Source organism: Coregonus lavaretus (genome assembly GCF_964263955.1).
Source record: "Coregonus lavaretus genome assembly, chromosome: 28".
Classification (NCBI taxonomy): Eukaryota; Metazoa; Chordata; class Actinopteri; order Salmoniformes; family Salmonidae; genus Coregonus; species Coregonus lavaretus.
The window spans coordinates 14,672,918-14,698,489 of record NC_140015.1 but is presented as its reverse complement, the minus strand read 5'-3'; the positions used below and the strand labels follow the sequence as shown (position 1 = coordinate 14,698,489).

Below are 25,572 nucleotides of genomic sequence, written 5' to 3'. Positions count from 1 at the left end.
GAGTAGGTAGAGGTGCTGTGTGTACTGTAAATCCTTAATCAGCTCATTTCATTCTAGTACTGTATGGTTGGAATCTGCAGATCTGGCCTGCTGGTATGCAATAATATCAAACAGGAAAATAACACTAAATCACAATAAAATGTTTGGTTTGGCAAGTGGTTGACATGATACTTCTCACTATTTTAGTTCCAGTCAACGTCAACACACTAACACTAAAATGGATAAGAATAATTAGATAGGGATAAACATTCTCTGTCGATTAGTCAGTTGAGGTACATTACAACTAATGAGACTCAACCTTTCATATCCATAATACCATTAAAGCTTTCATCTCATTTGCAGAGATGTCAGATCATTCTGTTCACAGTGACATTTTTTAAAAGCAGGCTGAAAATGATCCTCATCACAGTCATTGTATAACCCATAGAAGGGTATATTTTGCATCATGATTTGGGCTATTTTCCAGAGCACTGTGGTGATTAGAGGTAGATCCTCTCCCCCATCATGATGAAAGCCCAGGAAGCTGAAGTTGCTCAGATTACCTGAGGGGAGTAGCTGCTTTGATTAGGACAGGCCAGGCAGAGGAATATCTGCTCCAATCTAGAATGTGTGACGAAAACGCATGGAGGGTGATTACCTCTTTTCACATCAGTGTATATTGTGCAGCACCTTGGCAAGTACCCAGAAACTTGCTGCATATGAGTTCTTAATTGACTGGGTAAATAAAGGTTGAATAAAATAAACGAATGGTCACAATCTCTGTCTTCAAATGTTGTACAGTAGAATTGTGAGATAGATAATCGTCTCATGAGGATTCTGTCCTGATATAGCTCTCATTGTGTTTCTTCCCATTTGGAATGTAGCTGAACCTGTGTCCTCTGAGGTCAACAGCAGTGTCAGCTCAGATCAAGTGATTTCATTTAGGAGCTAACCTCACACTCTCACCCAGGCATTTTAAGTGTTAGAGGAAGATATGTGTCCACTGAAGCACGGATAGAGAAACACAACATTTTACACTATTCGGTTACATTGAAGGGTTTGTGATGTTAGATTGAGTCACAGGAATCCTCTGACACCACTGAACAATCATTCTGGTAGATGCTATCCAGCATTGCTGTCAAGGACAGTACACTACACACTGACATAACCATGTCACATCTACTACCTTTTGAGTTCATGCTTGGTTTTCACTACAAGGTCACAGGCTTGGCATATAGTATGTCAACTTGTAACCACTTTAGTCTATCAGGGCTTGTTATCACAGCGAGAGCCTGGCTTAGTTTAAGCAGTTCCCTCCAGAACTGCAAAAACCACTCTGTTAAAAGATGACCTATGCTGTAAATTGGAAGTGGCACTAGGATGAGCTAACATAGACAGCGTCTGAAATGGCACCCTATCTCTTAAATATAGTCCTATGGGAATAGGGTGCAGTTTCAGATTTACCCTCCAGACTTTCAATATAAACTCCAATTACTATCTTCACCTTCGATTTCATTGTTTCTTATGTCGTTTTCATAATTAAAAAGTAATAAAAAATACATGTGTTTCTGAGTTCTCCTGAGTGGCGCAGTGGTCTAAGGCACTGCATAGCAGTGCTAACTGTGCCACTAGAGATCCTGGTTCGAATCCAGGCTCTGTCGCAGCCGGCCGCGACCGGGAGACTCATGGGCGGCTCACAATTGGCCCAGGGTAGGGGAGGGAATGGCCGGCAGGGATGTAGCTCAGTTGATAGAGCATGGCGTTTGCAACGCCAGGGTTGTGGGTTCGATTCCCACGGGGGGCCAGTATAAAAAGATATGTATTCACTAACTGTAAGTTGCTCTGGATAAGAGCGTCTGCTAAATGACTTAAATGTAAATGAGTTGATATGCCAACATTGTTCTACATTTTGTTAGTATTTTCCCTCAAAGATACAATCCATAGCGCTGAAACTGCCACGTCCCTCAGACATTATTGCACATCATTGCACCTGCGATATAAAAGCAGAGTATATATATACAAAAATATTTTACCATGATTCTGAATGCCCAATTCCTCGAAACAATAACAAATGCCCCTGGGACAGCCAGTGGTGCTGTTTCTCCTATTGCGGATCTCAGCTTTAAATCAGGAGTAGTCACAATGGGATCAGTCATGTTTTATCCCCAGATCGGGAATATAGGGATCTGTCCCAGCTTCCAATATAATATGATAATAATATGCCATTTAGCAGACACTTTTATCCAAAGCAACTTACAGTCATGCGTGCATACATTTTTTTTGTGTATGGGTGGTCCCGGGGATCAAACCCACTACCCTGGCGTTACAAGCGCCGTGCTCTACCAGCTGAGCTACAGAGGACCACATCTCCAATAAATACACAAATCACATCCTGTCTTTCCCCTAGTTGTCATGGAAACACAAGTATCTGAATTCAGACAGCGTTGTCTGTTGGGTGTTAGATAGAGTTGACTAATTGCTCTGACCTTATACAAAATTCTCTAATATGTCCTTGATGACTCCAGCAGACATACAGTAAATCGTCAACCAGTTCTTCTACCCAGATACAACAGTTTGCATACCTTCAGAGACTGATTAGATTTTTGGTGTGCAAAATCATCAAAGAACAATAAATGCTGTTTATACTGACAGACTTTGATGGGGATTTTCTTATTATGTTACTTAGATTGATGGGATTTTTTTTATTGTTACTTAGATTGACGCATGGGTGAGTCAATAGACTCTTAAAGGTTAATACAATTGATTGCCTCAGTGATTGCATGCTCTACCTCGTGCAGATGACTAAATTGAATATATATTATTATATTATGAATAGGCTAGCCTATACTACAAAGACAATGGCAAAGTATACTGTGGTATTCTGTGAGCTGTAAATTGCATATCACTGATTGCATGTTCTTCCTAAACTGCAGATGAATAGCCTACGCTACGATCACAATGGCAAAGGAGACACTGATATTCTGTGAGCTGTAATGAAGGTGCACTTGTGTCTGATTTCTCTGACCTAGATGCTCTAATTCTTTTGGCCAGGCTAATGAGAGCCGGCCTTGAGCCTCACAATATACAGTCACAGCTCAATTTATTCATAATCTCCATTGTCACTTCACAGTGGTGTGTCCATAGCCCTAGGAAGTAGTTTGGGGGTGGGGGTACTGCGTTTTCTCTTTCCAACGTCTAAATCGGTCCGCTAATACAGGACTAGTAAAGGCCCAGTACACTACTTTTGATGTGGATGTTTTGTATCTTTGCCCATAACTTTGCACCTTTTGATGGAAATGTTTGAGGACAGGGTTTTGTTCTTTCTGGATTCAATTAGAATGACAACCGCAGAGAAAGAGACAGAGCAACAACTCTCACAATTCCAACTATTGAATCATGCAAGATACTGTTCTTAATTATACAACTACCTTTTTTGCCAAAGTGGAGATGCTGCAACAAAAAAAAATGGCCCTCGCTACAGACGTCTATATTGACCCGCTAATACTAGTAAAGCCCTAGTGCACTACTTTTGTAGAAATTAATAAAAAATAAATAATAATAATAATTTTGTATTCATATATTTTTTTTGTTTCAGATTTTTCAGGGAGTGCTGCAGCACCCTCAGCACCCCTACTTCCCGCTGCTATGGGCGTTTCAGGAGGATATCAAAGTAGTGTGCCTTTAGAGCTCTGGGATTTATTAAGGAATTGCTTCATGCAAAAGGCAGTGGAGATAATTGGCTTTAAATTATTGATGTCACTGAGATGCCGTCTGCTGCACTACCTGTGTACACAAGCTGATGTTGGCCTTGGAGGCTTGGTTGGTCTTTCACAGCCGAGTTGCGGCTCTCTTTATTTCAAGCTGTTGCTACTTCCCTGCTTCTACTGGCTTCTGCAGCCAATAAGAACATCCAGGGCCTGCAGCACTACCAATGGTTTTTCTAACAGTCCCAAATGAAACCTGGTGCCCTGACACCTCCTGGCAGTCTGTCTTTAGACTAAGAGAAACAAATGGCAGGAAATAATATTGATTCACTTAATTATTTAAACTGTTTTCTTCCAATACTAGAATGCTCCATCACATATTGGGAATAAGAGCTGAGTATGGAACGAAAACACTAACACGCCAGCCAGGTCAATTGTGATACAAGTCAGTATTCGACGTCCATCCATGTCTGAGGACGTCGGGAGATGATGTGGAAACCGACCACCAGGGGCAGTGAGCGATGTTACCTTCAAGAAGGTTTTGGTTTTGCTAGGGCGTAAGCGTCTGCCACTTGTGCAAAAGGTTGCATGTTCGAATCCAGTGATAGAAGGTTGTTTTTGACGTTTTTGTTTTAAGTCTATCCCACACCTTGAACCTTAACCATTCGGAGTTCATTCCAAACCTTAAGAATTTGGACTTAATTCCTGAACTTAACCCTAACCGTAAACATTTGGAGTTAATGCCTAAACGTAACCTTAAACACTTGGAAATCTGACGTTTGGAACAACTTCGAAATTTGACGTTTGATAAACATGGATGAACTTCTAATTCTGACGTGAGACTGTGAGAGCTGGCAGAGCACGCAGCATAGTCCCCCTGCAGTGGTGTTGATTAGGCTAACAGTACACCCTGTAATTCCAGTTTTCTTTAGGTAATAGCTCTCCTTCTTGGCTATTAATCAGCTCCAAGTTACCTGACGACAGACAGGAGAACACAGTAACAAAGCAGAATGGGAAACTTCTGCAATCATTTGACTATAAAAGAGCTGTCACAGGTATTAGTACTGTATGATATCTGCTTTTATGAACACTGATGGACACTAATGAATTACATAAGAGAACACAAGCTTCAAAGATATTATGGTGAATTTTAAATGAATGCAGCCCTTTGTTATACTGTTTCATTGTTTATGAGACATATTTCCCAAAGGCAGTATTTCTAGTAGAATGAACAATTTAGAACATGAAAGACTGTCAGCATGCAGTTAAGACCCAGAAAGACACACTATGACTTCCATCTTGAAAATAAAATGGAGCTGTTCGAGAAATAATTTACTGTTTCATATTGAAATATATTTCCATGTAGAATTTCACTGCAGCCTTTTGAAAGAGCTTGACACAATCACAAGCTTGCTTTGCAGACTTGGTATTAATTATTGTATCTGGTTAAAGCTAGTGCATGTTTGAACCTTACACAACAAACATACAATACCCCTGTATCATGTCACTGAAATACATCACGTGTCACTGTACACATTTCAGATATCCAATATGATTGAAGAAATGTAAGACATAACAGGCCACGCATGTTATGTGACCTTGCTTGCAATGAGAGTACCACAGAAAATGGTGTCTGAAATATTTGACAGCTGTTATAGGATTTGGGGATTTGCTCAATTTAGTTTTGATTTCGAGGTTGGTTCTGTTTGGGTGTGGTTTTCCCTGATTGGGTTCATCCTTGTTAGTCAGGATGTGTTGCACCTCTCGCCTCGTTAGTTAGTCGTTAGTTTGTGATATTTAAGAGCGGCTGGCCCTGTGGATTAATTGAGAGACATGAATAGCTCCCAAAGTCATTCTTTGATCACAACAGTGTCTGAATTCCTGGATGGTATTCCAAATGCTATATGGCTGCGTTTACACAGGCAGGCCAATTCTGATATCCTTTTCACTAATTGGTCTTTTGACCAATCTGATCAGCTCTGAAAAAGATTGTATGTGAAAAGATCTGATTTGATTGGTCAAAAGACCAATTAGTGGAAGAAATATCATAATTGGGCTGCCTGTGTAAACGCAGCCTATGTGAGACATGGTGGTCTGCATCTGGTTAAAGCTAGTGCATATTTGAACCTTACACAACAAACATACAATACCCCTGTATCATGTCACTGAAATACATCACGTGTCACTGTACACATTTCAGATATCCAATATGATTGAAGAAATTGTATACATAACAGGCCACGCATGTTATGTGACCTTGCTTGCAATGAGAGTACCACAGAAAATGGTGTCTGAAATATTTGACAGCACATTTTTTTTTTTTGGGTAATTTAGCAGACGCTCTTATCCTGAGCGACTTACATGAGCAATTAGGGTTAAGTGCCTTGCTCAAGGGCACATCAACCTTTCGGTTACTGGCAAAATGCTCTTAACCACTAAGCTACCTGCCGCCCATAGGCTACTATGAATACCACTTCCACCCACTTAAAAAAATACTATAGTATACTATGGTAGAAATACTATAGTATTCACTGTAGTGTTTTTGCAGACTTTACTGTAGTATTCACTGTCTAGTTTTTGCGGACTAAAGACTGTAGTATACTGTAGTATTTACAGTTAACTATAGTATAAATACTGTAGTAAAATAACTGTAGTACATACTATAGTAATTAATGTAATGTTTACTGCGAATTGTAGTAGTATTGGTAGTAGTAGTAATATTTACTGTAGCGCTTATGCGGACTGTACTATACTGTAGAATTTACTGTAGTGTTTTTGCAGACTGTAGTATACTGTAGTATTTACTGTAGTGTTATTGCAGACATTTCAGGAAACCTACCGGAGAAATACTAAAAGAGCACATTTTCCAAGTTCAGAGCTTCTGCTCTTTTCTATAACCTGTAGGGAACACAATATGGTATTTACTTTGCTAATTGTGATATGAGGGAGTGGAATGAGCAGGGCATATGCAAATTAAATAAATACTGTAGTTTTTACTATAACAGTGTTTTTGCGGATATCTACTGTATTATTTATTATAGTATTTTTCATTATACTTCAACATTCTATAGTAAGTATTACACATGATCGAAGGATTCTACAGTGTGTAGTATAGTATTATACAGTATACTAGAGTTTACTATACAATTATATAGTAAGTTGTGTAGTACAATATAGTAAACTGTAGAATTTTTTTATGTGGGCATAATAATATCATTTTGAAGAATTTGTTCCTTGTGAGTTTCTGTTATGTGAGTTTCCATTAACAAAAAAAGACACACAGGGTTATGAAAGCAAATGTTTTTCAGAATAATATGAGTTTAATTTGTTTTATTTTTGGGACTGGAAAAGGTTAACATGTTTTGTCAAAGACAGGAAATACAACAGGAAATATAACCTACTTATGCCAATATATGTATTGGACAGAGCACAAGGAGGTACATCTTGGTGAGAAACACGAATAAATACAACCCAATAAATACAGATCATTACATTATTTTTTATGGCCTGATAAACCTTCTGCTGATCTAGTGTTCTAGAGAACACAAAGGACTCTGCAAGTCAGACTTCTTTACAAAACCACAAAACCATATCCTTGAGGGTTAAGGACACATCCTACTGAGGTTGACAATATTCACAAAGCCCTGTTTGCTGTAAGAAGCTAAACAAGCCCACAAATTCATCACCAAACCCCTGAAGCCACACTGAACCTCCACCGCCCACCCGTCTGAGAGGCTGCCTGCCTGCAGTCGAGAGGAAAATAATTTTCAAAGGAGCAGCGCTAACCCAGATGTACCTGCAATAAAATAAATCACTACTTTGGGAAAGGTTGTCTCATTGAGCCTAAGCATAAAAGTAAGTGTGCAAACTCTTCAAAAAGGAGGCAGGAGGATAAGATACAATGAATTTGCGGCTTTGCAATCGATGTGAGATTAGGCCTATATGTTTTTTTACTTGCTGTTTTCTATGTTATATTCTTTCAATCACTGAGGGCTTTATGTACAAGAAACGGTGTGAAAATATTCATATTAACACCACAGTGTCTGACAAAACACCCTGCCTACACACTGTTTACTTTTGATGACTGTCACAGATCCCCCCGGTACTGCTGCTCATTCCGTTCACCAGTTCCGGAGGTCTACGTCACCGGCTTTCTAGGCGTCACTGACATTGATCATTAACACCAACCCTGGACTGTCTTGTCTCATTACGCACACCTGGTTCCCATTCCCCCTGATTAGTATGTGTATATATGTGCCCACTGTTCCCCATTGTCCTAGTCGATTATTGTCCCATGTCCGTTGGTCTCGTGAGTACTGTGCGCTTGTTGTTTATGGGTCTCGTCCCGTGTATTGTGTAGAGGTTACACCTCGCTCTTTGTTTGGGTTACATCCCTTTTGTGTGTGTGTATATGTATATATATATATATATATATATATATATACGTGTTGGTGTTGGGTGGAGTAATAAAACCCCTAATACATATTCCTGCGCCTGTCTTCCTGTCATTATACAATGTAACAACGACTATGGAGCTTGTCTCAGCTTGAATACCACTGAATTCAAGGTAAAGATCCTTCCAATTAATCTTACCATCCACACAGTTAATTAAAGTAACCGTTCTGTTACCAGCACTTCAGACAATGCAGAGAGAAGCTTGTTTCACGGACAGCCAAGAGGTGCTGCTGAATAATGTAGCGCAGGAGTTTTCAAACTTTTTTTGCCCAGGCACCCCACCCAGGTAAACCTGCGACCCAGGGACCCCCATCATATGTTAGCAAAAAAAGCTTTCCTGAACGTGGAAAGGAAGACTAGTAATCAAATGGGTTGTTCTTGGTTAATGTGCACCAACAGGATATTTTTGTTTGAAACCCGCTCGCATATTGATTACTGACAACTGATATTTTCATGAGGCTCAGACACATTTTCAATCACATGCTTCTGGTGTAACAGGTGCAGCTGTCATCCACCTGAATATGCTTCACATCTCAACTGATAATTATCTGTGTAGACAGGGTGCAATGGAGGGATGGTTCTTCTGTCACTCTGAGGAATGATACATGTGAGAGGACCTGAATTTTGGTTGTATTTCCCAGAATAAATGACCTTTAGTTCAGTCATACTTAACAACAGATGGGTTCACTAGTTCCTATCACACCATAGACATCACCACACCATAGTTACAGTGGGGGGGGGGGGAAGTATTTAGTCAGCCACCAATTGTGCAAGTTCTCCCACTTAAAAAGATGAGAGCGGCCTGTAATTTTCATCGTAGGTACACGTCAAATATGACAGACAAAATGAGAAAAAAAAATCCTGAAAATCACATTGTAGGATTTTTAATGAATTTATTTGCAAATGATGGTGGAAAATAAGTATTTGGTCACCTACAAACAAGCAAGATTTCTGGCTCTCACAGACCTGTAACTTCTTTAAGAGGCTCCTCTGTCCTCCACTCGTTACCTGTATTAATGGCACCTGTTTGAACTTGTTATCAGTATAAAAGACACCTGTCCACAACCTCAAACAGTCACACTCCAAACTCCACTATGGCCAAGACCAAAGAGCTGTCAAAGGACACCAAAAACAAAATTGTAGACCTGCACCAGGCTGGGAAGACTGAATCTGCAATAGGTAAGCAGCTTGGTTTGAAGAAATCAACTGTGGGAGCAATTATTAGGAAATGGAAGACATACAAGACCACTGATCATCTCCCTCTATCTGGGGCTCCACACAAGATCTCACCCCGTGGGGTCAAAATGATCACAAGAACGGTGAGCAAAAATCCCAGAACCACACGGGGGGACCTAGTGAATGACCTGCAGAGAGCTGGGACCAAAGTAACAAAGCCTACCATCAGTAACACACTACGCCGCCAGGGACTCAAATCCTGCAGTGCCAGACGTGTCCCCCTGCTTAAGCCAGTACATGTCCAGGCCCGTCTGAAGTTTGCTAGAGTGCATTTGGATGATCCAGAAGAGGATTGGGAGAATGTCATATGGTCAGATGAAACCAAAATATAACTTTTTGGTAAAAACTCAACTCGTCGTGTTTGGAGGACAAAGAATGCTGAGTTGCATCCAAAGAACACCATACCTACTGTGAAGCATGGGGGTAGAAACATCATGCTTTGGGGCTGTTTTTCTGCAAAGGGACCAGGACGACTGATCCGTGTAAAGGAAAGAATGAATGGGGCCATGTATCGTGAGATTTTGAGTGAAAACCTCCTTCCATCAGCAAGGGCATTGAAGATGAAACGTGGCTGGGTCTTTCAGCATGACAATGATACCAAACACACCGCCCGGGCAACGAAGGAGTGGCTTCGTAAGAAGCATTTCAAGTTCCTGGAGTGGCCTAGCCAGTCTCCAGATCTCAACCCCATAGAAAATCTTTGGAGGGAGTTGAAAGTCTGTGTTGCCCAGCGACAGCCCCAAAACATCACTGCTCTAGAGGAGATCTGCATGAAGGAATGGGCCAAAATACCAGCAACAGTGTGTGAAAACCTTGTGAAGACTTACAGAAAACGTTTGACCTGTGTCATTGCCAACAAAGGGTATATAACAAAGTATTGAGAAACTTTTGTTATTGACCAAATACTTATTTTCCACCATAATTTGCAAATAAATTCATTAAAAATCCTACAATGTGATTTTCTGGAGAAAAAAAATCTCATTTTGTCTGTCATAGTTGACGTGTACCTATGATGAAAATTACAGGCCTCTCATCTTTTTAAGTGGGAGAACTTGCACAATTGGTGGCTGACTAAATACTTTTTTTCCCCATTGTACCCCAATCTACAGATTACCATCGACTTACACCAGTCAGGGCCATACTGTTGACAGGACACAACCCACTGGGCACACAACATTGTTTCAATAGGATTTGGCAATGTATTGTGATGTGGAATCTACAGGGAAACTACATTGGATTTGCAAAAAGTCATCAATGTAAATTGTTTTGAGAGTACATTTTTTACCACAGGATTGTCATCATGGTTACCAATTTTCAACAACAGACAAACCTTGTATAAAATATGTTGAATTTGTACCTTTGAAACAATGTCTGATCTTCAATGTTACATATCCACTATCAGAAAAAAACTAAGTTCAGCAGCACCTCCTACTGGAGAGCTGACCTAGCTACAGCTATCCATTTGGTCTCCCATCCAATGTTTTAACTAAGGCCAGCCCTGCTTAGCTTTGACATTGTGATTGACTACAACCATTGTGATATTGTAAGAATGATTATTGAGAGATCTCTTAATAACTAAATAGATTCACTGCTATCAAAGTCATTCCAAATGGTAGGTTTAACAGAGCAAATGAAATGTAATTATACTTTAGTCATCTATCATCAATGATGATCAATAGGCTTAAATAGCATTCGCAAAGTCATCAACAGCTATTGTTTCAATTCAACCCAGGGTTCAACTAAAAATAGACAAATATAGGCCTAGGGTTTCACGCTTTGGTTGATTTAAAATGTAATCTTCAAGTTAATCATTTATAATTTATATGTTGGATTCACGTCTCCATCTCAACCAAAAATCAAAGTTAAAGAATAGGACTAAATCAAATCAAACTTTAAATGCACTTTAAATAAAGTTTGATTTGATTTAGTCCTATTCTTTAACTTTGATTTTTGTTGATATTTACAGTGCTGTGAGTGTATTTGTCCCCTTTCTAATTTTCTCTACTTTTGCATATTTTTGATACTGAATGTTCTCAGATCTTCAACCAAAACCTAATATTAAGTATTGGGAACCTGAGTGAACAAATAACACAACAATTACATACTTATTTCATAAACAAAGTTATGCACCACCCAATGCCTCTGTGTGAAAATGTAATTGCCCACTTGCACTCAATAACTGGTTGTGCCACCTGCATTGACTCCAAGCAAACGCTTCCTGTAGTTGTTGATCAGTCGCTGTGGAGGAATTTTGGCCCACTCTTCCATGCAGAGCTGCTTTAACTCAGCGACATTTGTGCGTTTTCAAGCATGAACTGCTTGTTTCAAGTCCTGCCGCAACATCTCAATTGGGATTAGGTCTGGACTGACTAGGCCATTCCAAAACTTCAAATGTGTTGCTTTTTAGCCATTTTCATGTAGACTTGATTGTATGTTTTGGATCATTGTCTTGCTGCATGACCCAAAAGGCGCTTCTGCTTTAGCACACAGACAGATTGCCTGCCATTCTCCTGTAGAATTCTCTGATACAGAGCAGAATTAATGGTTCCTTCTATTAAGGCAAGTCGTCCAGGTCCTGAGGCAGCAAAGCATTACACTACCACCACCATGCTCGACCGTTGGTATGAGGTTCTTACTGTGGAATGCAGTGTTTAGTTCTCCAGGCATAATGGGACCCTATGTCATCCAAAAAGTTGACTCAAGTTTGCCAAAAAGCACCTGGATGATCATCAAGACTCTTGGAAGAATGTTCTATGGACAGATAATTCAAACATATAACTTTTCGGATGACAATGGTCCCATTATGCCTGATCACTTACACTATGTACTTTTAATGTAATCTCAACTGCAACCCAGGTCATTTGGTTGTGTTATTAGATGAATAACAGCGATAACGCTAAGTTGTTGTATAAATACAAAATATCTGACATTGTATTTCCATTTGAACTTTGTTATGCTTTTAAATGGTTGAAAGCGCAGTGATAACACATTTACATGATGACAACTATATAAAAAATCAGACAGATTTTCCATTGGAATTTGGTTGTGCTTTTAGACGGTTGAAAGTGATAACACATTGGGAATTCAACAAACTTCTGGCTGTCTTTTTGAGTGGGGTGAATAAAGGTTGAAATCTCATTGATCAACGTCAATCAAATATTACCCACATTTCCATGTTGAAATGATGTGGATTGGCCAGCGGGAAGCTACGGAGTGTGCCTTTATTCTGTTTGCTCAGATGAAACTAGATCCAAATGAGTAATCCTATAACTAATGTTACTTTGTGACAATCGACAAGTGTGCTATTTTCCTAATGTTTGAGGGTGAGGAGGTCTAGTGTAACAGCTAAGGGAGCTAAATGAAGGTGATTAACCACACCATTATGCAAATCGCTCTGGATAAGAGCGTCTGCTAAATGACTAAAAAAATAAATAAAAAATGAACTTAGTTTGCCAATGAACATGGTTGCTTTCTGTCAATCCTTTACGTAATGCTTAGCTTCCTTGGTCATGTTTTATCAGGGAATAATATTACTCAGAATGTATTTACCTTAAAGTGCCACAATCCTGCTAGTGACAACACTAGCCTGACTCATTCATAGCCATGACAACATGAGCAGCACTTACCCAATCTGTCATGAAATAGTCAACAAATGAGCCTTCTTTATGGAGAGAAAAAAAATAACATTATTGTGAACCTGCCCAACAACCCTCATCCCTTTGTTTTTACACTGCTGCTACTTGCTGTTTATTATCTATGCATATTGACTTTACCACTACATACAGTGGGGAGAACAAGTATTTGATACACTGCCGATTTTGCAGGTTTTCCTACTTACAAAGCATGTAGAGGTCTGTAATTTTTATCATAGGTACACTTCAACTGTGAGAGACGGAATCTAAAACAAAAATCCAGAAAATCACATTGTATGATTTTTAAGTAATTAATTTGCATTTTATTGCATGACATAAGTATTTGATACATCAGAAAAGCAGAACTTTATATTTGGTACAGAAACCTTTGTTTGCAATTACAGAGATCATACATTTCCTGTAGGTCTTGACCAGGTTTGCACACACTGCAGCAGGGATTTTGGCCCACTCCTCCATACAGACCTTCTCCAGATCCTTCAGGTTTCGGGGCTGTCGCTGGGCAATACGGACTTTCAGCTCCCTCCAAAGATTTTCTATTGGGTTCAGGTCTGGAGACTGGCTAGGCCACTCCAGGACCTTGAGATGCTTCTTACGGAGCCATTCCTTAGTTGCCCTGGCTGTGTGTTTCGGGTCGTTGTCATGCTGGAAGACCCAGCCACGACCCATCTTCAATGCTCTTACTAAGGGAAGGAGGTTGTTGGCCAAGATCTCGCGATACATGGCCCCATCCATCCTCCCCTCAATACGGTGCAGTCGGCCTGTCCCCTTTGCAGAAAAGCATCCCCAAAGAATGATGTTTCCACCTCCATGCTTCACGGTTGGGATGGTGTTCTTGGGATTGTACTCATCCTTCTTCTTCCTCCAAACACGGTGAGTGGAGTTTAGACCAAAAAGCTCTATTTTTGTCTCATCAGACCACATGACCTTCTCCCATTCCTCCTCTGGATCATCCAGATGGTCATTGGCAAACTTCAGACGGGCCTGGAAATGCGCTGGCTTGAGCAGGGGGACCTTGCGTGCGCTGCAGGATTTCTTTGAGACTGTGGTCCCAGCTCTCTTCAGGTCGTTGACCAGGTCCTGCCGTGTAGTTCTGGGCTGATCCCTCACCTTCCTCATGATCATTGATGCCCCACGAGGTGGGATCTTGCATGGAGCCCCAGACCGAGGGTGATTGACCGTCATCTTGAACTTCTTCCATTTTCTAATAATTGCGCCAACAGTTGTTGCCTTCTCACCAAGCTGCTTGCCTATTGTCCTGTAGCCCATCCCAGCCTTGTGCAGGTCTACAATTTTATCCCTGATGTCCTTACACAGCTCTCTGGTCTTGGCCATTGTGGAGAGGTTGGAGTCTGTTTGATTGAGTGTGTGGACAGGTGTCTTTTATACAGGTAACGAGTTCAAACAAGTGAGAGCCGGAATTCTTACTGGTTGGTAGGTGATCAAATACTTATGTCATGCAATAAAATGCAAATTAATTACTTAAAAATCATACAATGTGATTTTCTGGATTTTTGTTTTAGATTCCGTCTCTCACAGTTGAAGTGTACCTATGATAAAAAATTACAGACCTCTACATTCTTTGTAAGTAGGAAAACCTGCAAAATCTGCAGTGTATCAAATACTTGTTCTCCCCACTGTACATATACAAATTACCTCGACTAACCTGTACCCCCGCACATTGACTCGGTACCGGTACCCCATGTATATATCCTCATTATTGTTATTTTATTGTTACTTTTTTAACAAAATTATTTTTTACTTTTACTTTCGTTTATTTAGCAAATATTTTCTTAACTCTATTTTCTTAACTGCATTGTTGGTTAAGGGCTTGTAAGTAAGCATTTCACGGTAAGGTCTACACCTTTTGTATTCGGCTCATGTGACAAATACAATTTAATTTAATTTGATAGTCTTTGGCCTCCCTCAAAGATTTCACATGCAACACTCTGCTGCCCTCTGTTGGACAAAGTATGAATGCATAGCGGTACAGACAGGTCTCATGAAGATTCCTTGAGGAACATGAACGATTTACCAGAGGTGTATTCATTACAGAAACCGTTTACCATTTAAGAACCAAACGGAAGCAAAATAAGAGTTTCTATTGGATAAATTCAGGTAGGTCCCTCCCCATTTCGTTCCGTTTAAGAAACGTTTTGCAACAGAATCGGCGTAATGAATAAGACCCACCACAACACAGAGGTTGCAGTTTGCTGCAGTCCGGCTATATTGCACATGTTGGTTTTGTCTCAGCTCTGTGTTTGCTGTTAGGAATGCTTTCTAGGGGTGGTGCTCAATAACTGCTAAGGTCTTCTTGAAAACAGACATTACAGATTAAATGACAAAAATACATTTTCTATCCACTTACCTTTCAATTCAACAGTCTACCCTGAGAGAATTCAAAGCTGGAACTGCATCGCAAAGGCCCTGATGGATGTATTGGGGAACAACTTAATACACATCAACATCATGGAAATCAACAAGTGTATTTGTGTTCATTTTATTATGCAATACATTTTTTCCCTGAATGTAGTACATTTACCAAGCACTGCCAATTTAATAGGCTAGTCAATAGCACAATACAACCAACGTTGTATTGTGTACGATGTACCTCGTACTTCAGTTGTCATGATGATGCAGACAAGTGTGTACTTGTTTTGACTAGCTAGTAGCTAGTAACATTAACATTTCGCTGCACCCGTTATAACACCTGCTAAACTGTGTAGGAGACCAATAAACTTTGATTTAAATATGTTGGATTATGTAATGACCTTCCTTTTTTATTCGTAATTGGCAAAGCTTGGGCAGAGACTGTAGATGGGTTATCTCTAACCCATAGAAATAGAACCTCATTCTAGTTCTGTTCTCCAAACTTCTTTCCTCTCTAAGTATGTCATCCTCCTGTATATATGCCTTGGACGAAAAACGTGCTTCAGAAACAAATACATCTTTAAAATAATTTATTCAAGAAACATTGATTCTGAGGTTAAATGTCCATGATCAACATAGAAAATATGTACATAGAGAGCTATCGGTAAAAAGGACAGAAAGCCTATCTAGAAGTGCTGAGTAGAGAGAAAGCAGTGATACTATTCAATGTATCTCTATGAAAGTCCCAGACTGTTCATTAGTTGGGATCAGTGATCCTGGACATTAAGAGTTCTGCTGGAGGGTTCCATCGATGTAGCACAGTTGCTAGTTGATTACTGGTGGTAGCAGCTTGGGCTCAGACACGGCTCTGGGTTTATGATAGGCTGCAGGACGACTGCTTGGAGGACTCTCTTTCCTACGACAGAAAGTAAGATATTAGTACAGGCAAAAGTCGATTTAATTCAAGACAAAGAATCATTGGCGAGATGCTTGTCTCACCATTTACGGTAAATATTCAACATGGGGAGAAAAAAAATTGGATAATTTAATTAGGTCCATCAGGTAAGTTATTTGTCATTCATTTTCTCCTTAGCTGATCTTTACATGCACCCAGTGAGGATGATGAAGGAATATAGGGGACGCCATGGAGGCAATGTACCTAGGTGAAGTCCTGTTAGCATGCTACTGACGCCTAAGTTTTCTGGATACCTGTAGTCTCCGCTGCTGGCGTCTGTACTCTTCTTCACTAGCAGCGAGGGCCTGAGCCAGAGCCAGATCCTCCTGCTCCTGAGGGCTGAGACAGACACACAAATACTTCTATGTCACACAGAGGAATGCATTATCAACACACTGCAGAGAGCATGCAAGAGGCACACCGACACACTCACCAGAAAGAAGGGTGGATAACAGACACACACATACAGTCAGTCACTCACAGGTCTGAGAAGCAGAAACACACATCATGACATGAAGAAACACTGAACTGTGGGCACCACTGTCCTTCATTTATGTAGTCATCATGGGCAAGAAAGATGGGCTACACAGTCGAATGTCAAACCTATTAATATTGTGTTTTCCTATAGTAAGCAAATAGCCTGCTTTTCAACTAGAGCAAACACATAGCATTGTGATTCATTTTCCAGGTAAAATCCAAGGGGTTATTTCCATGAGTAAGAGCCAGTGAAGATAAAACAATGGGTAACTGGGTTGTGTTGATGGCATCTGGACATGATTACAGCCTATATTATGTGTGGGTGATGCTGGATTATGGGATTTAATGGGGATTGTTTATTACCTGAGTGTTGGCTGTTGGACTGTGCTGCGAGCCGACTCAGCCAAGGACATCTCCAGCGCTCTTTGTAAGGCCTGCTCCTCAGTCTGCAATCACAACAGGCAGATAAACACTTACAGGATGTGCTTTCTTTTCTTCTTGGAATCTCAATTAATAAACAGGAGCAGACTTTAGAATCTCAATGAATAAACAGGAGCAGACTTTAGAATCTCAATGAATAAACAGGAGCAGACTTTAGAACTCAATTAATAAACAGGAGCAGACTTCAGAATCTCAATGAATGGACTGGAATTATTCAGAGAAGAGAGTTTACAGTAGATTCAATCAAGTGGTGTAAGAGTGTTAGGCATACCAGGCCAGCCTGAAAGGATGCCGAAGCAGGTACTACATTCTGTGCTGGAGGGGGCCGCATGGCCGGAGCTGGAGTATAAATGGCCTGAGCACTGCTGTGATAAAATCAAAAGCAATAATGCTCAGTGGGGTTATAGTGTCAACAACTCAACACGTTCTAGAAAGCACAGCGGTAACAGAAGTTCTGTGAAGGAACAAATTTGACATCCTTTCCATGTGTAGTATATTTCAATGACAATAAAATCAACATGTCAATTAATCCATCCCATGTGTTTTAGTGAAAATATGCCTCATGAATTTAGAGAACAGACGATCCCGCAAACTGTACTTGCCAAAATCACTTTTTATTTATTTATTTAAGCTTCATGTAGTTCTTCAGTGTGGCGTTTCGAAAATCAATACAAGAGGATCCTCACCGACTACTCTGGGTCCTAGCATTCCCATTAGAAATGGGCCTAGAACTTCCTCTACTGCCTGAAGTGGAGGCACTGCTAGAGGATGCTCCTTGGGACCGCATGAAAGCAGCGAATCTGAAATAAATCAAATGTAATCATCATTATACCACAAAAGCTCACATTGTGTACCACAATCAATAAATGGCATCATCTGAAGTGGAAGGATAGAGGTGGAGGGAAATATTTACCCAGATTTGGAGACTGGTTTGTCTTCAGGCTTACAGTCATGGTCTAGTGGATGTCGGTGTTTAAGACAATAATTCATGTGGCACTGGTCACATGTCACTCTGATCATTTCTTTCTGCTTGCAGCCTCCTTTCGAGCATTTGTTTGTAAATATCTACAATAAAAAAAAGGTTGCTTAGCATAGATTAGGCCTAGCTACACTTTAACCATAGGCAGTTTCTGTAAATGGTCCTGTAGAGAAGCCTATCAGTATCAACCATACCTTTCTCTTGTTCTGAGCAGGGTCCGACTGGCAATCACGATCGATGTGCTCCCCAACCTTGATGTCTGGCATTTCCCCTCTCTTGATAGGGATCGGGGTGTTGCACAGAGGACACACAGGGACCTGGACATCCTGGGGACAGAATCAAGCAGAGAGCCTTATTAAAGCTCTGTTTGGATCAATAGACAACATGCAGACAACTAATAAAGTTGAACAGCATACATTCATTTCTACATACTAACTGCACTTTACAGGAACTTTTCTTTAATTCAAACATACAATGTTGCTAAATAATTGTAAATGTACCTTCTTGTAGGATGACATGCATTTGTGATTTGCATAGCTTATGTGGTCTTTACAAAAAATCTCTTCACAGGCATCACATCTCATTGGTAGGAAATCTGTCAGATATAAGAAATATGTCAAGGTGTTTATTCCATGGCAAAGGATGGAGATCATCCATCATATGAATGTAGATCAATGAAATTCTCACTATCACTCTTCAATCATGATAATGGGTAGTGCAGCCCATGACAATTGGTTGTGGAGGACTTTGGACTTAAACCACAACTATTGACAGATTCCAAAGCCATACTAGAAAGGACAGGAAGGGAACACAAACAACAGGCTCTGTATTGGCAGGGTCCCAGAGGCATTGAGGTAGTAAATGGAAACAGCATTACATTAGCAACCACTCACCCAGCTGCTTGCAGGAGTTTTCAGAGCAATGCTCTCCTAGATCTGGAAACTCCATGGCACTATGGTGATACACCCTTCAATTGAAAGATACATAGATAAGCTAAGATCATGCATAAACAATGTTTGTTTACCTGTGACAGGTTATCTAAGTAAACTAACTTGGTCCGCGTCAGTTCATTTTTTAAGAACAGTAGATTCAGCATATCAATTTTAGGCTATTTAAAAAGTCCTTTGTTTATCTGCTTCCCTTTCAGCTAACGTTAGTTACGCTTATGTAACAGGCTTTTTATGGACGTGTACAGTCAGTGGAAGAATGTTAGCAGTTAGCTAGCGACGGCTACCATCTAGATGTAGGTATGTAGGACTTCCTATGATAGCGAATGCTGCATCATGCCATCGCTTCTTGCTACCTACATTTAGCAATTTTTGACAAGCTAACTAGCTAACTTGTTTTGGGGTATCTAGCAGCAGTCTTCCTCTCTGCTAGCAGGCAGCTAGCTAGTTAGCATGGCTAATTAGCTAGCTAGTTGCTAGGCTAGCTCCTCCTTGTACAATCGCCATAAATGCAATTATCTGGCAGACCAATGTTAGCATTGTCTGTGCTTAAGCTACCTAACGTTAACTAGTGAGTTATTTCTGGAATACCATTGATGAGCTTGTTCCTGGCTTACAGGCCAACAACAACAAAATGAAGCTAGCTAGCTAGCTAGTTAGTTTGCTGATAAGCTAACGTTGTTAGCTAGCATTCTAAGTTAGATAACTATCGTGAAAGTTACGTTACTAGCGCCGACAGGAAGGATAACTAACTAGTTAACTGATAGTTAAGTAACGTTTAAGTTACTAATTTAACTTTACGTTAATTCGAAACTGAGAATATTTACCAACAATATCCAGACTCGTTTGGGAAGATTGTTTACCATCACGTTAGCTAACGCTAAGCGAATATGGATTGGAGACACCCTTCCTGCCTTGCCCTTGGCTTGGTTGACTGGCTAGCTAGCTAGATAGATACGATAGCTAACAGCAAAGCATTGTAAATTGAAAAATACATGCAAAAGTAGACAACTCCTCTCACTTACCCAGAGAGTTGGTTCAACCAGACAGCTCTATTTGATTATTCTTTCCCCTCTTGCTTTGAGATCAACGTTGAACTTTGACGAAGCGAGTGGCTAGCAAGCTCTCTTGACAGCTAGCTACATCGAAGTGTCACTGTTGTTTATGCCCCTCCTCACGGTTGGTAGGCCTACTAGAGAGTTCCAGAATGTACCACATGAGGCAGGAGGATGCAGCGTTGCTTTGATCAATCACAGTGACACGACGTTGTTGAGAACTGTCCATGGTGCTGGTTTTACGAAACGTCTCACTGAGACATTTCTGTGTTGTCTCAAACCAGCACCACGGACAGCTCTCAATATTGCTGTGTCACTGTGACTAGATATGAAGGTGAGTAGCTAGTCTCTCTCGCCAGACTAGTTCAGAAAGGCCATGTCAGAATGAATCACTTTTCTGGAATCATGGTAGGTCTATAACTAGGGTATAATAAATCACACAAAATAAGCAGAATAATTATAGTTTTGATTTTGGATAGTTATCACCTTCCAACTTTTTTTGTGTTTGAAATTGTATTTGTTTACTTGCTGAATAACAGAGATTTGTTATTTGCAGAGCACATATCTTTGTTTCACAAATAAATTTACCCTTTTACTCATCAGCACAATATAGGCTATAGGTGATGATATAGGTGATTCATTCATTGCTGATGAATAGGCCCACTGCTGATGTGCTAGGCACCTTTGTGTACACTGGAAGCAATTGTGAGTCTAAAGAGGAAAATGTGCAATACTGCAGTCAATGTAATGGCATATCATTACCAGATGATGGCAGCAGAGCTCTTTCAGACGTCTACATAGTCTCAAAATCTGATTGTTTATGACTGACCGCGTTGTGTTTTCTATTGTGGCAGCCCAATTAATACACTCTCTAATCTCAAGTTTCATGCATGCATTAACAGAAGGGTAACTGCAGAGGAAAACGGTAATTGCAAAGATAAAGCTACAATAGATATGTACAGAAGTGTCACTGGACAATTTAGTGAGGGTGGGCCTACTTGGTCAGTTTCAGATTTTGACAGTATCAAGTTGTAGCCACTTTTGACATCAGTATGAAAAACACATAGATAGCGATTGTGAATGATTAGGTTACTAGATACAAAGCCTAACTTAAAGCAGCAACTCCCTGTTGAAGTGGCAATGGAATCCATATAAACACACACCATAGCAGGACCAACCACATCACCAAGAGGTCAACTAGCTGGAAATAGTAGTAATATAGTTAGAGTCAACTCACAAAATGGACTATTATAATTATGCAACAGTACAGAGTCATGATCAGAGGCTGGGAGAAGTGATCACAGAGGCACCTGGCTCATAAGCTGCTAATTCTGCTGCCAGATGGCATCGCTTGCTGAACATCTGGTTCATCATTGGGATTCCTCTTCCTTTGCTCACACTATATCTGCTCGAATTACAAGAGGATTGCAATAATTTCATATCCCCTCCATCATCCCTTTATTGCTGGAGCAAACAATTTGGATGACAAATTTGACATGGTTTCTGGTCAGTTTGTCCTCATGATGCCAGTCACCTCTCAGTCTCCTTGGTCATACTTTGTTTTGGACAATCTCAGGATGCCACTGTTTCTCAGTTGAGAGCTATAGCACAACTAACCCTGCTACAGTATTGTAGTCTATTCAATGTAAAACAAAAAATTATATATATATATATATATATATATATATACCTCTCTGTAGTTTGTCTCTCTACACTCCTGAAAAACAAGAGTCAAAGGTTTTTTTTTTCTGGAATGATAAAACTGGTTCTAAACCAGTTACTTAAACCAGTTACTAAACCAGTTACTAAACCAGTTACTAAACCATTCTTATTAAACCATCACAGTTAAGTAACTTTCTACTAATTTGAGTTTCTCTTTCAAAAAAGTTTCATAATTGCGTTGGTAAAATATTATCTTAATCAGATGGATGATCCAAACTTCAAATGCATATAATCCGTTGATTCTAAATCCAATCCTTGCAAGTATCCTCTATTTGATATCTAATCCAGTTTTTAAAAGTTTCAATGTGGCGAGATACAAGTCATTTGAATATCATTAACCTTCACAACGACTCAAATAGCTTCTTATGCTTTTCAGGGACAGAATGCCTTTTCTATTCAATAGGTGTGCGTTTGCGTTTCGAAGAACTGAATAACGATTTGGTTGCTTTATTTATTCTGCTATAAAAACGCCTGAGCATCCAGACAAACACGATTGGTGGTGTTGCTAAATTGGATGGTAATTGCCATCATGACAATTTAGGAGGCAGAAACCCGCCTTATTTTTTTCTATTATAAGATAGTATTATTCTTGGTTAATAATAATTTTATGCAAGATTTAATTCAGATAGGCTGCCTACATGGTGATTGTCCCTAATAATCCATGCATCTGAGAGGCCTATTGGCTGGCCATATCTGTATTGTTTTCGGTCAAAAACACAATTAAGCATGAACACTGTCTTTAAAGTCAAATATTGTGCAATATTCGGTTTCAGTATTACAACTATATATAACTTTCCAAGCATGCAGAACATTCTTTGACTTGTTCTCCAACCAATGATAGCAATTCAAATTGACATTTTAAATGTGTAAATACGTTGGGAACCATTATCATGTCAATGTATTATCAAGTTATTTGAGACTGATTTAGTATCCACATGGTCTGTTTAACATTGTGAGATTATTCACTGATTTCATGGTGTGTTAATAGATATATTATAGAATGGATTCCATGCCCACGAGGCTGACTGGGAAGGAGGCATGAGGGGACGAACGGTTTATGAATACAAGGCATCAGATTTCAGTCTTTTGTTTAACCAGACTTCATCTCAATGAGTTAATGGGCTAGATGAGAAGGCTGCTCGCGGCCTGCAAAGGCGAGCAGAGTGTACATGGAAAAGAGGTGTCAATAAACGTGTGAATGACAATGTGGTAAAACACACACCAACTGAAAAGGAGACGAAGATGAACAGATGGAGAAGATTGGGGAGTAAACGTAATGACAGGGTCAGTGGAGCAGAGAGCAGGCCTAAGAAATACAATTCAATGGAGAGAGGGTTACTGAAATGAAGGATGGGCGTATGAATTAACGAGTGGCTTTATTTGAATAAGAAAAGAGTAAAACAAACGTGACAATTGAAAAAACAAATTCCCAGTTAATTGATTATTTTAGTTGATAGCTGCAGTTAAATATTTAAGTACGCAAAGAGATACATTGAATAGTTACAATTTGCTATGTCAGTTTGTGTGCTTTAAGTCACTTTGGAAAGGACAAATTGGCCCCCTGTAGCTCAGTTGGTAGAGCATGGCGCTTGCAACGCCAGGGTTGTGGGTTCGTTTCCCACGGGTGGCCAAATGTATGCACTCACTAACTGTAAGTCGCTCTGGATAAGAGCGTCTGCTAAATGACTAAAATGTCAAATGTTATATAGTAGCTTTGTGGTCGAAGCTTTTTGCTTTAGACTTAGAATAGCCACGAGTTGGCGCCACAACTCTTTTCAACTTTAGGCGCCATATTGAAAACAAACAACTTTTCATGGATAGTCCTTCGGGTCAAGGTGTAGGCCTACGCCCATGTGCAGAGCAGATGCAGTTTCTCTGGGATCCTGGGCATGCATCTCTAACCCTTCGCCACTTTCCATTGATCCAACCTCCGAGTAGCCTATATGGTAATTAATAACATTGCACTGCCCTCTGATTAATGGATAATGGACAGTGTAAAGACTGAGACTGAAGCGTGAGAAATGCAATTGTCACCATGCACGTTTTGACCTATTGCTGCAACAGTATATTGGTCTTCATCCACGGCAAGGCATCACTTTAATTCATATGCCTAACATTGCCTGCATGCCTCTAATCGAAATCAAGAAACGTAGTAGTAGGCCTAATAATTTTTCATCAATCATTTGGTCTTGATTGTCAGACAATATGCATATTTCATGTGAAAATAATTTAAATGCGGACTTATTAAATGACATGCTACTTTTTAATAGTCTAGTCTTTATAGCAGGAAACCGAGAGATATCCCATTTATTTAAAGAGAGAACAGAACACACAATTCATTAAGCAGGAGGCTTGTAAATTAGCGCTAAGTTAACCTGATTTCTCTTAATTAAAACATATTTTCTCGTTTACGATGTGGATATAAGTAGATCTCCTGGGTTTCGAATATTCTACAACAGCAGATGGCCGGGGTGCGGAAATAGTTTAACGCTCTCTCTCTCTCTCTCTCTCTCTCTCTCTCTCTCTCTCTCGCTCTCTAGCTCTAGCTCTCTCTCTCTCTCTCTCGCTCTCTAGCTCTCTCTCTCTCTCTCTCTCTCTCTCTCTCTCTCTCTCTCTCTCTCTCTCTCTCTCTCTCTCTCTCTCTCCACCGGATCCGTACAATGTGAGTTACCAAACTAGCAGGGGATTAATATCCAGCCATCTCTTTTATCGAAGAGATATTAACCATTTCAGTGCTGCCTATTAGCAGCCTCCCTGAGACAGGTTCAATTAGACAAATATCAATATCTAATGATGTCATTCCTCTGCCATAAACATGCATGGTATTGTCCACCAAATGCTTGTCTCTGTTTCACGTTTCACGTATAAACTAGCCTATGACACCCTTCCCTTTAGAGGGGGATACAAAAAATGACCCTGTTGGTAGGCCCAAATTTGTATGAGAGCAATGGCTGCGTTTAGACAGACAGCCCAGTTCTGATGTTTGATTTGTCTAATTGCGCTTTTGATCAATCAGATCAGCTCTGAAAAAGATCTGATGTGAAAAGATCTGATGTGATTGGTCAAAAGACCAATTAGTGGAGAAAATATCAGAACTGCCTGTGTAAACGCAGCCAATGATACCGCAATGTTTGATTGTATCAAGCAATGCAATCAAAAATCGTATTAATGTAAAACTAACTTATTATGTGTCCCAATGTAGCTATCTCCCTCACTCCATCATTCCAACTAGGCTACATACGTTGCACCCCTCCCTCCCACATATGAGGCTATGTATACACACACATACAGCACACACTGTTCATACATTACATACATACAACATACATACATACATACATACATACATACATACATACATACATACATACATACATACATACATACACATCAGCACTTACCAGAAATGTTAAAAAGGTACCTATTCAAATTTCCTCACATCGGAGGCACTTTCGGATTTAAATGGGGTTAGCTGAAGATTTGGAGACATTTTTTTCCTGTAGTGTTAAATTACTAGATTGAAGTTGAATAATAAGCAATGAGTCAAACTGCACACCCTTCATCTGCGGAGCTGTAATTAACAGGGAAAATGCAGGCGGTGA

General features: G+C 40.0%; 1 protein-coding gene across 3 annotated transcripts; it reads right to left on the bottom strand.

Annotated features, from left to right (window-relative positions):
• Positions 1 to 15,969: 15,969 nt before the first annotated feature.
• LOC311103960 (AN1-type zinc finger protein 2A-like) lies at positions 15,970 to 20,357 on the bottom strand. Of its 3 annotated transcripts, none has more exons than XM_084145602.1 (10): positions 20,219 to 20,357; positions 19,140 to 19,213; positions 18,747 to 18,841; positions 18,441 to 18,572; positions 18,181 to 18,332; positions 17,954 to 18,067; positions 17,539 to 17,632; positions 17,190 to 17,272; positions 16,554 to 16,688; positions 15,970 to 16,310 (listed from the first exon to the last, which is right to left on the bottom strand). In XM_084145602.1, exons 2-9 carry the CDS (start codon positions 19,192 to 19,194, stop codon positions 16,577 to 16,579), a joined length of 837 nt encoding a protein of 278 aa, XP_084001728.1. In that variant the 5' UTR covers positions 19,195 to 19,213; positions 20,219 to 20,357; the 3' UTR covers positions 15,970 to 16,310; positions 16,554 to 16,576. The 3 variants fall into 3 exon arrangements, with proteins under 3 accessions (XP_084001728.1, XP_084001726.1, XP_084001727.1); XM_084145600.1 differs by having other exon boundaries at positions 16,604 to 16,688; XM_084145601.1 differs by lacking the exon at positions 20,219 to 20,357 and adding an exon at positions 20,021 to 20,074 and having other exon boundaries at positions 16,604 to 16,688.
• Between the last annotated feature and the right edge of the window lie 5,215 nt (positions 20,358 to 25,572).

What these genes read in the sequence shown, in the direction of transcription:
- LOC311103960 (XM_084145600.1), bottom strand. Translation starts at nt 19,194, where the DNA reads ATGGAGTTTCCAGATCTAGGAGAGCATTGCTCTGAAAACTCCTGCAAG. An exon ending in AAACCAGTCTCCAAATCTGG is followed by an intron (nt 18,068 to 18,180) that starts GTAAATATTTCC and finishes GATTTATTTCAG; the next exon opens with ATTCGCTGCTTTCATGCGGT. An exon ending in GCCAGCAGCGGAGACTACAG is followed by an intron (nt 16,311 to 16,603) that starts GTATCCAGAAAA and finishes TTTCTGTCGTAG; the next exon opens with GAAAGAGAGTCCTCCAAGCA.